The 16,473-nt window shown below is 40.9% G+C and overlaps 1 protein-coding gene across 2 annotated transcripts in view; it reads left to right on the forward strand.

Annotated features, from left to right (window-relative positions):
- Positions 1-16,019, forward strand: part of MTUS1 (microtubule associated tumor suppressor 1) — an 87,898-nt gene extending 71,879 nt beyond the window's left edge. For both annotated transcript variants that reach the window (XM_018554822.1, XM_018554823.1), the window contains 7 exons: positions 4,034-4,248; positions 6,072-6,177; positions 6,796-6,869; positions 6,955-7,053; positions 9,320-9,436; positions 13,110-13,207; positions 14,122-16,019. In XM_018554822.1, the coding sequence (XP_018410324.1) occupies positions 4,034-4,248; positions 6,072-6,177; positions 6,796-6,869; positions 6,955-7,053; positions 9,320-9,436; positions 13,110-13,207; positions 14,122-14,338 (926 nt within the window). In that variant the 3' untranslated portion in view covers positions 14,339-16,019. The remainder of the gene's footprint in view (positions 1-4,033; positions 4,249-6,071; positions 6,178-6,795; positions 6,870-6,954; positions 7,054-9,319; positions 9,437-13,109; positions 13,208-14,121) is intronic.
- Positions 16,020-16,473: the final 454 nt, after the last annotated feature.

Genomic DNA, 16,473 nt, shown 5'->3' on the forward strand with positions numbered 1-16,473 from the left:
TTACGACGACAGTAGAAGTGATTTGTTTTTCTGAAGATATGGGTAAACAACGCCATTTAACAGCCTTTGAACGTGGGATGATTGTTGATTTTTTTGTCACTTTTTTTTTTTTTTTTGTTTTTTTTTTTAAATCTGGAGAAAAGGAAAATGGGAACCAGAGTAAATAACCTGTGCATACTGGCCAGTCAATTTTCCTATTTCATTTTGCCAGAGAATAGAGCAGGAACCTGTTTGGGCACTATAGGCCCATTCTCCATTTGGGTTCCCATTTTTTTTGTTTTTCTTTCTGCTTGAATCAATGGTCTTCATAGTGTATTGGGTGATCTTTTTTTACAATAAGTTTTATCCAGTGTGAACACATAATTTTAAAAAGTAAGAAGGCCTAAACAAATATGTTGATGTGCCGTTTGATGAGAACAAAATTGGCTTGGTTGTATTTCACGAATGCTCATCCTATGTTGCCATTGCCTTACTGAGTAAAAGTAATTGTCTCCTGTAGAGCCATGTGTTGTACAGAATGCGGATCAGGAGAATGTAGAATAATTCTGTAGAAAACAGACCAAGCCATGTAATGGCCATGTAATAAAATATATTTAGGGTCCTCAAATGGCTCTTTTACAGAGAGGTTTATATTGTTTCACATGAAGAAGCAAATTCAATTACATTTCTCATTATGTGATGTCTCATAAAGAGCATATTTTATTAATGGCTGGGTTTTTTTTTACTGCAGTGTTTTTTTTAATTTTGCAAAATGTACTCTGTTCACATAGTAATGAAAGAATAGTGTACCTAGAACAACTAAGTTAGGCTTGAACACCTACAATGAGAGTGAGCATATGATGAAAAAATACATAGAAGGGCTTTGCTTAAGTACAAACATTGTGGCAACTCAATCGGTAGACTTTTTTATATATATGTACTGAAAATGACATTTGCAGCTTTCTATGTTAATGTATTAAATTCATGAGCTGCAATAAACACTAACTTATGGAAAGAAATCCAGAAATCTTGTGTTTTATATCTGTAAAGCGGAGTTTCACCTATCTGCTGTGCCTCCTTAGAAAAGAAGCTACACACATGAATTAAAGAACCATTAGAACTACTTAGGGGAAGAGGAGGCAGGTGGGAACATACAGAAAGTGGTGAGGGTTGAACTCTGTACTGTATATAAGTTCATATGACCAAATCTCTGGGTCTGCTGATTGTTTCAGCTTGCAATTTTCACTCCTAGGTCTCCCGTAAGCAGTATGCCATATGGTGCAATTTCCCAGGTTGTGACAGGTTTAAGTCCTTCGGGTGATCTTATCCTGTGCTCATCATTTACTTCTGCCAGGCAAATTCCTTAGTGAAGTCAACAGGGAGAATACTAAATTCTGGCATCGGCTATATCAATGTCCTTTTTGCGCCAAACAGTGCAGGTGTTTCTACTTTTTGATTGTACGTTTCAGCTGTTGTGCAGCGGATGATGGGAATTTAATAGAAAGGGGGGCTACAGTTATTAGCATATAGTGGTGCATATATCTTGCAGCTTTTGATTTAGTGTTTTAGCAAATTGATTTTTCTTAAGTTCACCTTTTTTTTTGACACGTGCACTTGTTACTGCTGCAGGCAGTTACTCTGGTAAATTCCAGTCTATTCATTCTGACTTCTGTATATAGACAAGTCCTCACAAATGAACTGCCTGACTGAAGATCTGGATAGCTTGTTCTAAGAACATACGGTACTTCGCTACCACAATTATGTCGAGAAAGAAAGAGGTTTTCCGCTTTGTATTTCGGCAGGTGATTCAGCAGACTCGCACACCTTGATTTGTGTGTATTGCATTATGACTATTAGTGAGGTGGTAGTTTGATCATATTCAATATTAACTTGCAAGTGAGGCCACACAAATACCATACATGCAGTCGAATTGCTGTGACATGAAGGATTCCAGTGCAGCAGTATTATCATATGAGATGATAAAATAATCATAAAGGGTGTCCCATGAGCATTGCAATCAGTGTTTCCAGTGTGTGTATATATAGTAGAGCTGCAGCAAACGATTATTTTCAAAATCGGTTAGTTAGCCAATTATTAAGCTCGATAAATCGGTTAACCCCTTCGTGACTGACGACGTACAGTGTACGTCGCCAGCATCGGGGCTGTTTAAACAGACTCCCGGTGACTTTTGCCGACGGGACTCTGTTTAAACTTGTAGAGCCGACTGTCGGCTTTACAACAGAAGCGATCCTGGCGACTTACCTGTCGCCAGATCGCTTCTGCGTCCCGAAGAAGGGGCCGAAGAGCACCATGTTTGGGAAAGTGCAGGCTTACCTGAGCAGTCTTCCAGCAACTTGCTTCTGGGGTCGGGTCTGTCGGCGGCTGTCATCCCCCCGCACCTGCTCCTCCTTCTCTCCGCGTCCCTGTGCCAATTGTGGATGCGGGCGGTGAGCGTGAGGCGGGGAGGAGGTGCGGGTATGGCAGCGGAGAGCATGAGGTGGGGAGGAGGTGTGCCACGCAGCGTGTGTGGAGCCGTGAACAGGGCCAACTAATCAGAAGCCGATTAATCGATGATTGAAAAAGTTGACAACTTTTTCAATAATCGATTATAGTCGATTAGTTGTTGCAGCCCTAATATATAGGACCAACATATTGTCCGACACTTTACAAAGCACATAGACCAATTCATATCGGGCCCTCTTCCCTAAAAAAAAAAAAAGAGCTACCTCATGCCTACTTACCGAGTAATTCTTACAGTATATCTTTGGAATGTGGATGGAAATGACAGCTCCTGTAAAAAAAACAGTGAAATAACTACAAGAACATCTAAACGTCATGCAGATACTGCTTGTGGTGAGATTTGGACCCAAAGTTGCAAAGAAAGTGTTAATCATTTAACCCATTAACAATATCTTCCTGAGAGGCCAGGGTTTGAGCTGACCAGACATGGATCACATTTTAGGCGTTTCCTGCTGAATCTGTCAATTTGATCTGTGGGTGGTCCTGGACTATTTTTCAATCAACTTGTCGAAGGTGCCATGTCAAGTGTGTCAGCCAAACACTGACAGCAGCCAGTCAGATACAATCATTGTTTGGGTATTCAGAAAGCTGCGGGCACCAACTGTGGGACTGCAATAGCTGATGGAGGATTCCTACATCTATGCTGTTTAGCGTGGATGGGGAAATTAAAATATATTTTCTCTCCCCCGTGGGTCTGAATGAGAAAAATCCTAATGTGTATTGCCAGCTTAAGGCAAAAGTGCACATTAGAGTATCAAGAGTAAAGTGGCCCTTTCTTTTTTACATGTAAATTGGAAAACGTCCTGCTGAGTCTCAAAAGATTGGCCATATACAAAGAGGACTAGCCACTTCTAAGATATTAAAGTAAACCTGTCAAAAAAAGCCTTTCTGACTTTATGAAAATGCTTGCTGCCCAGCTACCATTCTGATGATTTTGGTTTTCTTCTGTCACTTACCCCAGAGAAACTAAGCAGATAAGGACTTGGGACTTTACCGGACTTTTGCCCATCTGCTTACTGAATGACTTTGAAGTCATTGGGCAGCAAAAGAACTGTCTGGTATTTTCAGAAGGCAGCAATCTATGGCAGCAGCTACTGTATATTTTGGGTACTGATGTTAGAAAAGTTCCCCATGGCTCTGCTCAAAGTTTATATCCACTGTACAGATAACATTGGGTGCCGGTTCCCTCACGGAAATTAGAATCTTGAAATATATCCATTGTTGGAGTCCAAGACACTGGAACACCCATGTAGGCTCCTTTTGATGCATTTCACACATAATGAGAGTATGATCTCCATTTCTTACTATGTGGGTTTCATTTAAGATGCTGAAGTACCATAAAACTACAGGATTAAACACCTATCTAGAGATAGTATAGTTTTTAATGTTTAAAGTGCTCCTTCCAAGCCAGATCTTAGCCAGATTTTTTGTTGCCTCTGGCACTTTTATCTTGACAAGGCATAAGCCATGGACTAAAACCTAAACCGGTTTACTAGAAATAGATGTCCTAAAATCCTTCATTTCTCTTGTTCAGTATCTGCGTCCAGTACCTGTGAGAAGTTAGAGAAGGATAAGAACGACCTGCTGATCGCTTATGAAGGCATCCTACAGAAGGTAAAGGATGAGCACATCTCTGAGCTGTCTGACCTGGAGGAGAAGCTCAAGCAGTTCTACACAGGAGAGTGTGAAAAACTACAGACCATCTTCATTGATGAGGCCGAGAAGTACAAGAATGAGCTTCAAGAGAAGGTAAACCGTGCCTTTACTCTAAAATATGCGTACTTATTTTTTTTTTGGGGGGGGAGGGTGGGCATAAATATTTATGATTTTAAATTTTCTTTTTAATTTGCCCTACAATATCTGTTTCCTATGAATGGTATAGTTATAGTGGACACCATTGTGTTTTGTCTTTGGAATATCTTTTCTTCAATGTTAAACATTGTACTCCATTAGACAGCTGGTGTTCTTTCTGCAAGTGTATGGACCTGTCATACTGGTGTCTGACAAAGGTCTGAAAGTGAGATAGGTAGCCACTGACCTGAAATCAGTACTTCTGCCTCCTGGATGCACTCCACCAGTTAAAATGGCATATTTCTACTACATAACTATGCCAGCTTGTTTTTTGCTTTCTGTCAGGGGTTGTACATGTCAGCAGTGACTGACAAGCTGTGCTTCAGGATGCTATAAAAATTGCAATTGATATATATATATATATAACTATTATTTTTTTCCATACAGTCTTTTTTTAAATGCAACCAGTAATAGTACTTAAACTGTTATGCTATCAGCCCCCTGTAATCCTCTATGCACGAGTAGCCATTTATACTGTGCTGGCAGAAGGAGAGACTTCTTCAGAATGCTGCTTTTGCTTTTTTGGTAGGGCTGGTAATGATTAAAAATTTCCTGTTTGAAATTAATCGATTAAAAAAAATGTCGATTAATCGATTAATTATAACGCACATACACATCCAACTACATTGGCCTATACACATACAGCACAGCAATAAAGTAATAAAATTAACTAGGATCACACTAATCCAGCACGTTATTAATCTCACGTGCCCCACTCAATATGGACGCCACTTGAGTGGGGCAACTCAGAATAATAACGTGCTGGATTAGTGTGATCCTAGTTTATTTTATTACTTCATTGCTGTGCTGTATGTGTATAGGTCAATCCCCGGTATCCCAACCTGAAATAAGCAATTTCAGGGAGGTGTCCCTCTCATTTCAGGGAGGTGCCCTCACCCCCATCCGCGGAGGGAGGGTTAGGGGGAGCTGGGAGAGAGCACCCCCCTGAAATGATGGCAGATAGCACAGGAAGCAATAGCTTCTTTGCTATCTGCAGACAGTTTTTTTGCAGTTGTCAGAATAAAAAAAAAAAAAGAGGCATATGAATGCATAGCTAGATTGCTATTGGCTATTTCACTTTGCAATAGCCTATAGCAAACCTAGCTATACGGAGCCAAAGAACTTCGATCGATCAAAATTTTGATCGATCAAAAAAATTAATCGAGGGATTAATCGTTAATTTCCGCAGCCCTACTTTTTTGCTCTTTTTAGCTGACATGGGTTATGTCCAGGCCCTGCTGTAGTGCGCCTGTCGTGGAGATCGCAGACCTGATTGTGCTGATTGGCAGGGGTTGTTGGTTACTGAAAATGACAGTGTCTTTGACATGTAAAACCTAAATACATGTATGTTTATACTGTACACCATTTAACGTGCATGCAAAGAGAGAGGGTTTTTTGTTTGTTTTTTTTTAAGTTCCCCAACAGAGTGGGGAACGGAACCTGCTATCAACTATAGTTTTTGCTTTGTCACCTGCTGGCAAGATACACTTTTACTTTCCATTTGTTGAAATGATCTTTGTCACCAAGTTAAAGAGAGAGGGGAAACCCTCAAACTTTAGTTGTCACCAAATTAAGGAATGAGGGTTAATCACCCAATGGGAACAAATGTTCTAATGGTGAATTCCACTCCCCTTTGTAAGATCTCCTCTAATATTCCTGTTTTGTCTCCAAGACAGGATCTAATGTGCTACATCTAAATCATTTTGCATTACTGATTACAGGTTGATGATCTGAATTCCACTCATGAATCCTACAGGCTAGCAGCAGAATCCAGTCATGCTGAGGATCTAGAACACATAAAGAGCGAATATGAGAAATCCTTGACAGGTACGATATTTTGCCTCATGCTGATGGAAAATCACACCTTGTCAGTTAATATATATTTTTCAGTCAACATTTAAAGCTTGGTAGAACAGAAGCCATGGGCTCTTGCATGATTTTGCTGTTACCTAAGCGTGTGATATGCCATAATTGTTATTTTGCTCAGTGATAGATTCAGCTGGTAAATGCAATAGACTTTCAACCACCAAATGTCATTGATGGTGTAATAGCTAAGAATCAGCCCACTACATTAAGGCCTTGTTTACACCAAGCGCGTTCCAGGAGCAGAGCAGTTACAGATCGGATCAAAACGGCGTCCAATGTAGTCCAATGGTATTTTGGGCTCTAGTTCACACCGCAGCGTTCAGTTCCACAGCATGTAAAAAAACTGCAGCAAGCCCTATTTTACGGCCCGGAACGCATGAAAGACGCGGCACAACCCACTGCACTGCGTGTGCAGAAACTCATGCAGATCTGGTCTGCATTTGGTGTGAATAAGCCCTTAGGTCTTCAGTGAATCTTAACTCTTCTTCATTCGAAAGAATTAGTGTTTATAGTTGTTTACAATCTTGCATTTGAGACGTTCTCAATTTTGCTGTCTTTGTAATTAATCATTTTCTTTAGAACTTAAAGGCAGCCAAAAGCGTGAGAATAAAGCATTAGAAGACTCCTTTAAAGAAAAACAGGCTGAACTAGAGGTCAGTTGATTACCTCTGATCTAGTTTTTTGCCCTTTAAGTTGATGTATTATCTATAGTTAAATTTCCCTTCCTACTTTTTCCAGAAAAAAATTGAAGAACTGAAACAGGAGAATGAATCTCTGAAGGAGAAACTAAAAGTTGAGGAAGAACAAAGAAAGCAATCCAAAGAAAAAGCAACCCAGGTCAGTTTATATCTCTATGGTTATGCCCTCCTTCCCTTTGCATGGTTATCATTCAAGATGACCCTTCTTCCCCACCCCCCAAACCAACAACACAGGTGGACTTGAATGTAGCATGCTGCTGCATGGTTTGGTTGACCTGCGGTATGCTGCTGTACTGGGAGCTGCCAATATGATTTTGTTATAAACTACCTGAACTGTGCAGCTGGAAAATACACAATTTACTTGTCCTCCATTGAAGGGGCGTTCCATCTTGGCTTTGTTATCTTTAAGCTACATCTTTAAACCTAGGCTACATCTTATTGTACAACCTGGCAATAAGGTAAGTGAAGCTGTTTTAGGAACGAAGAGGGGACTGTTTGTTAGACTTCCCTTCTTTACCATAACTAGTGTTTTTATTAGACGACCCTCTTTAGAAATAATTTTCTGTCCTATTCCATTGCTAGTCTAAAGATCAGGTGACTAGATATTAGAGAATGTGTATATGTTTGTTGGCTCTTCCATGACCTTGTGGGACATTCCCTGGCCAAGCCTGCTCAGGGATAAGTTGATCAGCTGACTTATTGCTTGTGTTTACCTTAGGGCTGCAACAACTAATTGATTAAATCAATGAGAATCATTGTCCACAATTCTCATTATCGATTAGTTGGTTTGATCCGCAGCGTTGATTAGTTGAATCCGCAGCGTCTGCTCTGTTCCCCGTTCTCCTCCTTGCTGGTGACGGCTGCAGTAGTCTGTGTTCTTTTCAATCCCCGCTGCTTTTCCCGCCTGTATCGACACAGGCAACGGGGACACAGACCACTGCAGCTGGCACCAGCGGGAAGGAGAGACCGCTGTACCTCTGCATTGCTCTGCTGCTCCCCTGTGCCCCCTCTTCTGCCAGCGGTAGAAAGCCAGCGTCAAGTCTCATCAGCACCTGGAAACAATAGTCAGCCTGCTATTAGCTATTTTAAACTGCAATAGCAGGAGGACCTGAAAGAAAACTTTCTCCTTCAGTTCCCTCCTCTGCTGATTGATGGCAGGCAGTGGGCGGGTGCAATAGCCAGCCTGCTATTGGCTATTGCATTTTAAAATAGCCAATAGCAGGCTGGCTATTGCTCCCAGCCACTGCCTACTGTGTTGACATTCACCTGCCTCAGCACGCAGCTGTCATTCCCCAGTGAAGTGGAAAGGTGACACTAGGTGTCTAAAAGACTCCTAATGTCACCTTAAAGAGAACCCGTCGCCTCCAATGTGCTATCACTTAGGGGGCTTGAGCCCTCCAGTGTGATGGTAATGAGGTAAAAAAAATAGTTTACATTTTTTGTGGGTATTTTTAATTTTATTTAAGTCCCCCAACCCCTCGAACACGTGCATACTAACGGCAACACAAGTTGGGTGCACCCATCTAGAAAAACGATGATTGCGCTATACATGTCGGGTATCGTTGCGTACGCAGGAGCGAAAGCTATGAATCTCGGGCCAATATTCATGGCTAACTCTAAACTGATGACCGGGCTTTTATAATAAATATATAGTGGCAAGCGTCATTTTTGGTTTCGGCCTGAAAATTCTGCTCTGGGATGTGCGTTGTGGTGCCATTAATTTCAATGGCATCCCAAACACCCCTCCCGCAGTGGCATCACCTGCACTGGAAAGCGCGGTAATGCAATGCATTCCAGTGCAGTCAGAGTGCAAAAAATAGGCATACCGTTTTATTCTGAAGTAAACTTTGTAACACTCCATTAGTGTATTTCATTTTAAATAAAATGTTTTTTTTTTTTATCAGATTAATCGAAAAAATAATCGGCCAACTAATCAATTAGGAAAATAATCGTTAGTTGCAGCCGTAGTTTACCTGCCTGCATCACTTCCCCTTTCATAGGTACCATCATGCAGACTCGCCCAAAGTGAATTTGCATGTTTGTTGAAAGATCAATGGTGGAGCTATGCATGCTTGGCCATCCACCCTCTGTAGCCAGTTTTTTTTAATGGTATTACATTACATATTTTTATTCTTTAAATGTTTCTTTTTAAATGTAATGGACATGGATTTTCTACCACTATTTTTCAGCTTATGTATTTTGCATTATGTAGCTTTTGTCAACTTCCTGCCTTACTGATTGAAATAGAATATATACAGACTACAGTGCATATGAATTTCTGGAAGGTGCCTAGTGTGTTTAATTATTCCATTGCTGCATCTGCATAGGCTCTCATTTCTCTAAAGCTGCTGGAGAGATGCAGTAACGCACTTCCCCAGAGTAACCAGTTTCTTTCTTCTCTGCAGAAAAACCCTCAAGTGATGTATCTGGAGCAGGAGTTGGAGAGTCTAAAAGCAGTTTTAGAAATTAAAAATGAGAAAGTGCATCAACAAGACAAAAAACTGATGCAGGTTGAGAAACTGGTAAGTGTTTTCTCAATTTCCTATTGGGTAGGGACCATTTACATCTCTGCACTTCTCTGCTGAATAACGTGCCATTTTTACTGCAGGCAACACAGACACCTGTTTTTGAAAATTTTTCATTTTTGTTCCTGTTTGCTGTTCAGATCACTGCGCTGCACTGTTATGCAGTGGGAAAATATTCCTGCACCATTACTGCTGCTCCACACATTAAGGAAGCCCATTAAAGGAGAACTATGGGGTCAGTGTTTTTCCCCATAGTTCTCCTTGGGGTAACGGGAGGACACAAACTAGCGTCCTCCCGTCACCCTAAGCTCAGTACTGAGACGCCGCACCTGGAGCGGATCCCGACTTAGATGACGGGATCCGCCCAGCTGCGTGAGTGACAGCTGGCTCTGCCTATCTAGAGGCAGAGCCAGCTGTACCCGCCCCCTCCCCCGTCCGTTCCGCCAGTCAGCGCTGGCAGATCGGAGCGGGGAGAGGGGAATCCAGCCCCTCCCCCTGTCACGGCAGAGAGCCGTGACAGGATCGAGAGGTGAGGGAACCCGGTATGTTTTCCCTCACCTCCCGATCTACTGAGCCGACCTGTGACAGTCTCATTGTCACAGGTCGGCTTAGAACTATGACGTGAGTGGAAATCACTCATGTCATAGTTCTCCTTTAATGATATGTATACATCATGCATTTGTACTGCATGGTGAAGGTAGTTGTCATGCTTGTCCCAGAGTTGTTGGAATCTAAACAGGAATCTTTTCTTGAAGCGGACCTTTACACTCAAAAAGCAAATTCTACCAATGCATCCCACTATGTATGATGAGTAATAATAACAGAAATGTCGGTTGTAAAATGCAGTGATTGTGAAATACTTACACTTGCAGATAACTTCCTGCTTTAAAAGGGCAACATGACTTCAGTTTGCCAAAGCAATGCACACTGGGATTCCCTTGTTATCAGCAGAGCATTTCTGGGAAATCTCATCTGTAATCTCATGAAATCTCAGGGAAAGGCATTTTCCTTCCTCTGATATGTACATGGTCACATCTCCTAGCCGGAAATCCACGAAGTAATAGGAGAGCTAGTAATCTGCCCTTAGTTAACATGGCCATTGTCACAAGACTGTGAAAGAAAAGAGAAACAAGGTATGCAAAGAATACAAAGCCGGCAATTATCTAGAAGTATGTGTTTTGTAGATTGTCATCTCCTAAAGGTGTGTTTGTTATTTTAAAGATATGGGTAAAGGTCTGCTTTGATATGACCAGATCAGAGGCTTTGCATTCCAAGCTTCTATAAACAGCAATCATCTTCTATTCTAGTCCTCTAGTCCAAATGTACTATTCCACCCTCCCCCCCCAACCATTTCTCCTGCTGCCATCTTTTGCCACTTGAACAACTAGGGAAAGGAGCTGTCGCTTCTAATGTGTTACCTGCCCTAAAAACCTTCCCTGGACCTGTCAATCCTGCACCTAAAGGGTGACAGCTCAGATATGAATATTACCTTCCTGCAGTTCATTTCCTCTGAAATCTCAGAATGAAATGTTTGCCTCTTTTGCGTTTAGTGTTCCTATACTTTGTACAGTACTAAATATTTTCTGCCGTCTGAGAATTTATAAAATGTTTTGGACATGATTCTTCAAGAACTTTGAAAGTAAACAAGAATATTCTCCTTCACTGCCTGCCAGCATTAGACGCATGTTCATCAGTGGCACCTGCTTGTCTCGCATACCATTGCTGGTGTTTATATCAGTGATCTCATAGTGTTGGTATTCCTATTTGATGATGTCATGTACATTCTAGGGCTGCGGAAATTAACGATTAATCCCTCGATTAAGCGGAGATCCGGTGACGTCACGGACATCGACGTCACCGGACTCCTCCCCCTTCCCCAAGTGGCTGTCGGCTAATGAAGGGAGAGGAGTCCGGTGACGTCGATGCCCGTGAGGTCACTGGACTCCTCCCCCTTCCCTTCGTTAGGGGGGAGAATTTAGTTAGTCTCTTCAGACTGTATCTCAGATGCCATGTGTACGTAGGAATTTATTTGCTTTTTGTTTCCATACAAGTAAATAAAAATTCAAAAGCAGTTTGAAGCAACTGAAAGCCATCTCAGATGCTAACCATTTGTGCCTGTAAACTTGAGCTGAAGGTTTTGTAATGACCAGTGCAGTTTTTGCGGCAGGAAAGATCTAGTGTAAGGGAGTCACCCGTTGTTAATTAGAGTGGACGTGCCAGGCTGAGACTATGACAGTTTATCACTGGCATGGTTTCAACAAAGTGAGCTGCTGGGCTCTCTGGTGTGTGGTGCCCTTTGATACTGCTGAAATCCTCCAGGTTAATGATACGGCTGCTGCATTCTGTAACGCTGTTCTGTCTCTTCTGCACCAGACAGCTTTGGCTTTACAAACCTAAACGAATGTATGACGAAAACATTTTTATTATCACTTAGTTGGCCCAGTGTACATTTTAATAGCCAGTAGGTCAATATTGCTGATTTTCTTTTAATTTTTCACATTTTACTACAAATCCATCCGTGGTAGAAAGCAAGTGAAAAATGTCTTCAAACATTCCTGACCTCCAACCTATGCCAAATGGTTAACCTGACCGTAAAGTTTATTTCCACTTTTGCAGTTAAAGTGACACTAAACCCAGGAGTCAAATCTTAAAAATACATCCATGTACTATTAACAATATTGTATCTTATTTGTGTATCACATTAATCGAGGTGACAACTGCCACTTGTAAACACCAGATTAGGGATTCCTATACACATACAGTACAGCAATAAAGTAATAAAATGAACTAGGATCACAATAATCCAGCACGTTATTATTCTGAGTTGCCCCACTCAAGCGGCGGCCATATTGAATGGGGCACGTGAGATTAATAACGTGCTGGATTAGTGTGATCCTAGTTCATTTTATCACTTCATTGCTGTGCTGTATGTGTATAGGCCAATGTAGTTGGATCTGTATGTGCGTTATTAATCGAAATTAATTGATTAATCGATTTAAAAAATTTTGATTAATCGAACAGGAAATTTTTAATCATTACCAGCCCTAGTACATTCTACACATTTATTATTATTATACAGGATTTATATAGCTCCAACAGTTTGCACAGCGCTTCACAATATAGGGAAGACATTACAATCACAATACAAATCAAGACAAGATGGCAAGGAGGGCCCTGCCCCTGAGGGCTTACACATGGCTTGCTAAATGTAAATGGGACTGCCCGACACAGCACAGTCTTCTTTATCTTTGTTAAAGTTCTTCTGGTGCAGTGAAAGGTTTGACTACTCTGTATGACTGTCTGTAAAAGTGCTTCTATAGTAAATATGCACATTCTGTTCAAAACACAGCATTTCTGCAATTCACAATACTACTAAAACACACGCCCCGCTTCTCCAGCATACAGCAGGGAGTGTCAGCCTTCAGGATTTCACTCCATTTCTTTCTTTGGCCTAGCCATGACATTTACTTGTTTGTTGTATTCCTTGTTCACTTGTGTTTATCCACCCTTCATTCTGGGAACAGTGACTGAATATTTATTTTATGTAATTAGACTCTCACGTGCCAATCCCATGACTTTTATTAAACCCAAGATCCTGCTTCATGGTTGACCTGGCAGGTCCCACATTGTTACAGTAACTTAAGTTTTTTGCTTTTTCTTTTTTGTTTAGGTGGAGACTAACACAACTCTGGTAGAACGGCTGAACAAATGTCAGCAGGAGAATGAGGATCTCAAAGCTCGTATGGTGAATCACATAGCAATGTCAAGGTAAAAGATGTACTGCAGATCATAATAGCTGACTGATCCCAGTTCATTTTACATTATGTAGTCAGTGGATTGTTGGCATATATAGAGAGAAATACAAGATTTCAGTCTAAGTAAAGTGTGATTACAGGGGATGGGATGCTGTTTACACACACCTATACTTTTCTTGACATCTTTTGGTGTGTTTAGTATGTTGCGGTCACGGACGTCTGTAATAAATCTTAGAAGTCTATCATTATTTTTGGCAAGGACTTGCAAACTGGGAAAAGCAGTGTTATGAGAACTTCATGTAGACCTTCACTGCAACTCATCCTAGAATTGGGTGATTGTATCGCCTTTTTTATTTTTTCGGCGCTTGTGGAGATCTCCATTTCTTTTTCTATCATGATGTGCCTATGGGAACTTTTGGTTTCTTTTACCTTACAACGTAAATGCAGAGGAGACCTATTGCAGACTTTCACAGAGCGTATATTTTCAAATAGGGTTACTTTTTTTTTAAAGTTTTTTTTGCACATTTTGGAAATACACTTTTGCATGTAAATGCAGTTATTGCCTTTTATGTAAAGCTTTAGCAAACAGGTAGAAGCTGCAGACTGTACAGATTGCGTAAAGGGCATCTCTAGGGAAAGAAATATTGGAGCTGTCTTTGCTAAGCCCTTAGGCTGTCCTCCTCACCCTAGAATTGTTTCTTAGTGACCTGGGATGATTATGTGCATCTTACTTGTCCCTGTACTTCACTTGCTGCATACTTCTGCTTCAGTGGCTTTGCCAAATAGTGATAGCTCTCCAGAGTGGCAGTGTGTGTATTTCTTTTCTGACTGGTTTCTATAAAGACAGTATAAAAGATTGTCATCAAGTCTGCATCTTCTCCTTTTTTATTAATCCACTATATTAACATACAATGTTTGCCATTATAGGCAGCTGTCTACGGAGCAGGAAGTTCTTCAGCGATCTCTAGAGAAAGAGTCCAAAGCGAATAAGCGTCTCTCGATGGAGAATGAAGAACTCCTATGGAAGTTGCACAATGGTGACCTATGCAGCCCTAAAAAATTGTCTCCCTCCTCCCCCGGAATCCCATTTCACCCATCACGGAACTCGGGCAACTTTTCCAGCCCAACAGTGTCACCCAGATGACACCTCTACAATGGTGGAGACTTCACCGAAACATTTCAGGACATAGCGGTGAGATTGCTTTGTATATGTACAGTGGAAAATAAAAGCTATATTAGCTATCTAACCATTACACATGACTGGAATCTTGGGAGAAGGCTTCTACAACCTACTGGAAATGAATGGGCAATTTGTTCTTGTTGCTCTTTCTTCTAAAGACAAGACTTTGGACTGGGAAATGGAATACCTATATGGACATTGTTGCACAAAGCACTTACCTAGCAAGATACAGCTGTTCTTGTTTTTTGCCTTTTTTCACCTACAGCAAGTCAATAGGGAAAAAAGCTCAGGGCTTGTAGATAAAATATCACAAACTTTCTATAGTTTCTTTATCACCTGTAATTCTTTTTCTCCCTTTGGATGGGGTGGTTGTAAAGTGAATGAGATGGATGTAACACACCTGAATTGTGTGCCTCATGCTGCCTGTGTGGATTTTGTTTTTTCTTTTCTGTCTTTTGTACAGGACTATATCCATGAAACATGTCTATTTCAAAGAAGCCGTTTTACTGCTTTAGAAACTCGGCACAATACATTTTGCCTTTTCCTGTTCCTGAACCTCTTATGGAAACATCAGAACACTGATATCCAGCAAGGTTTTAGGCCTTCATGTTGTGCCCCCGTGACTGTCTTGGTCTCTAAAATGTAGAAATGGTGAAATTGAGTGTGTAAAATAAGCACTCTGCTCTACTACTGTGCTGAAAATCTGCTACATAACCTTATGTTACTTTTCGGGTCTATGCAAAAGACATCACATTGGTGTATTTGTAATGTTGTCTATATCAAGCTTGTGTCTTTTGCAGCAGTTAGTCAACAGTTCATTTATCAGGATAGAACGGACGTCTTGAAAGGTACATGCATCAAAAGACCATATATAAGGGGAACTGCCACTAACAGGCTGATTTAATAAATGCAGTGATGTGCAATAGCTCCCAGCAACCAATTGGAGTCCGTTTACTGGAGTTTGCCAGTAAAAGAGGAATTCTGGTTGTTGTGGTTCACTGGTTACTTTGCACATAGCTTAATTAAATAAGTCTGTATATGCCTTACATTAAGGTCAGCTGTATTGGAGACTGGAGTATCAAACAAGAGGAAGGCTTGCATAATATATAATGTAGCTCATCTCTTCTATTCAGCAAACAGAAGACCTGCAGAAACTGTCAGATGTCGCATAACGGTTTTACTTCCTGTTGACCTGACTATTGGAGTTTGGTTTGGTTTAAATTGTTTGCAGAGTTTCCAAAACATTTTCCAAAGAATTTTTATTACCCAGCAAAAATCAATTTTCTGTTGTTAATTCTTTTGTTTTGTGTTCACTTCATAGACATTGAAGTCCTGCTCATACTGCCACTGGGCTTTCTGAGTAAGACAGTTCAGGACTGTCGCCAACATGTATTGGTTTGTACCCCTGTTCGGTCTTTCTGATCATCGGACTTTGATGTGGTCACTGATAGGACAAATATGGGCACAGGATAAAGTTTGTGTATTTTTTTTTATCTGTTTTCATCTGCATCATGCAAATGTGTGTAGCTTCTAGCAAACTTGGATGTAAAAAGAAATAAATAAAAGCTGTAGTTGCTTGGTTTGTAATGATGGAAATATATTCTGACATGTAATAAGAGAATAAATTTATTGGTGCAGTAATTTACTTCATACATTTCTGGTGAGTCATTGTTCTTGTGCATCATTATCCTCTGCACGGAATGATGTACAACTAACCAGTTTTCAGTCCATTAAAAGGAACCAGTCAGGAGAAAAAAAGGGACCTCTGCCATAGGTTAAATCTTTTTAAAGGATTTTGCTCCAGAGCTGACATATTGGTGAATTACCGACCTGAAACAAGCATGTAGGTTTGTGTCGGGACACCCAATATGCACCTTTTTATTCTGGATCAACAGCTTACTAGCGAGTGAAGAAATGGTGGGGGGACAACCAGGGCCGGATTTACTGTCCCTGCCGCCCCAAGGCCAGGTTCCGCATTGCACCCCCCTCCGCGCCAACCTCCCCCCCATCAACGGAGGATGGCAGGGCTATTTTTTTTTTTTCTTTATCTTTTACTTTATCACTTTTTTTATTTATTTACATTTTTAGCTTATAGTTTA

The sequence above is a fragment of the Nanorana parkeri genome, unplaced genomic scaffold (assembly GCF_000935625.1).
Source record: "Nanorana parkeri isolate BGI_ZX_2015 unplaced genomic scaffold, ASM93562v1 scaffold174, whole genome shotgun sequence".
Classification (NCBI taxonomy): Eukaryota; Metazoa; Chordata; class Amphibia; order Anura; family Dicroglossidae; genus Nanorana; species Nanorana parkeri.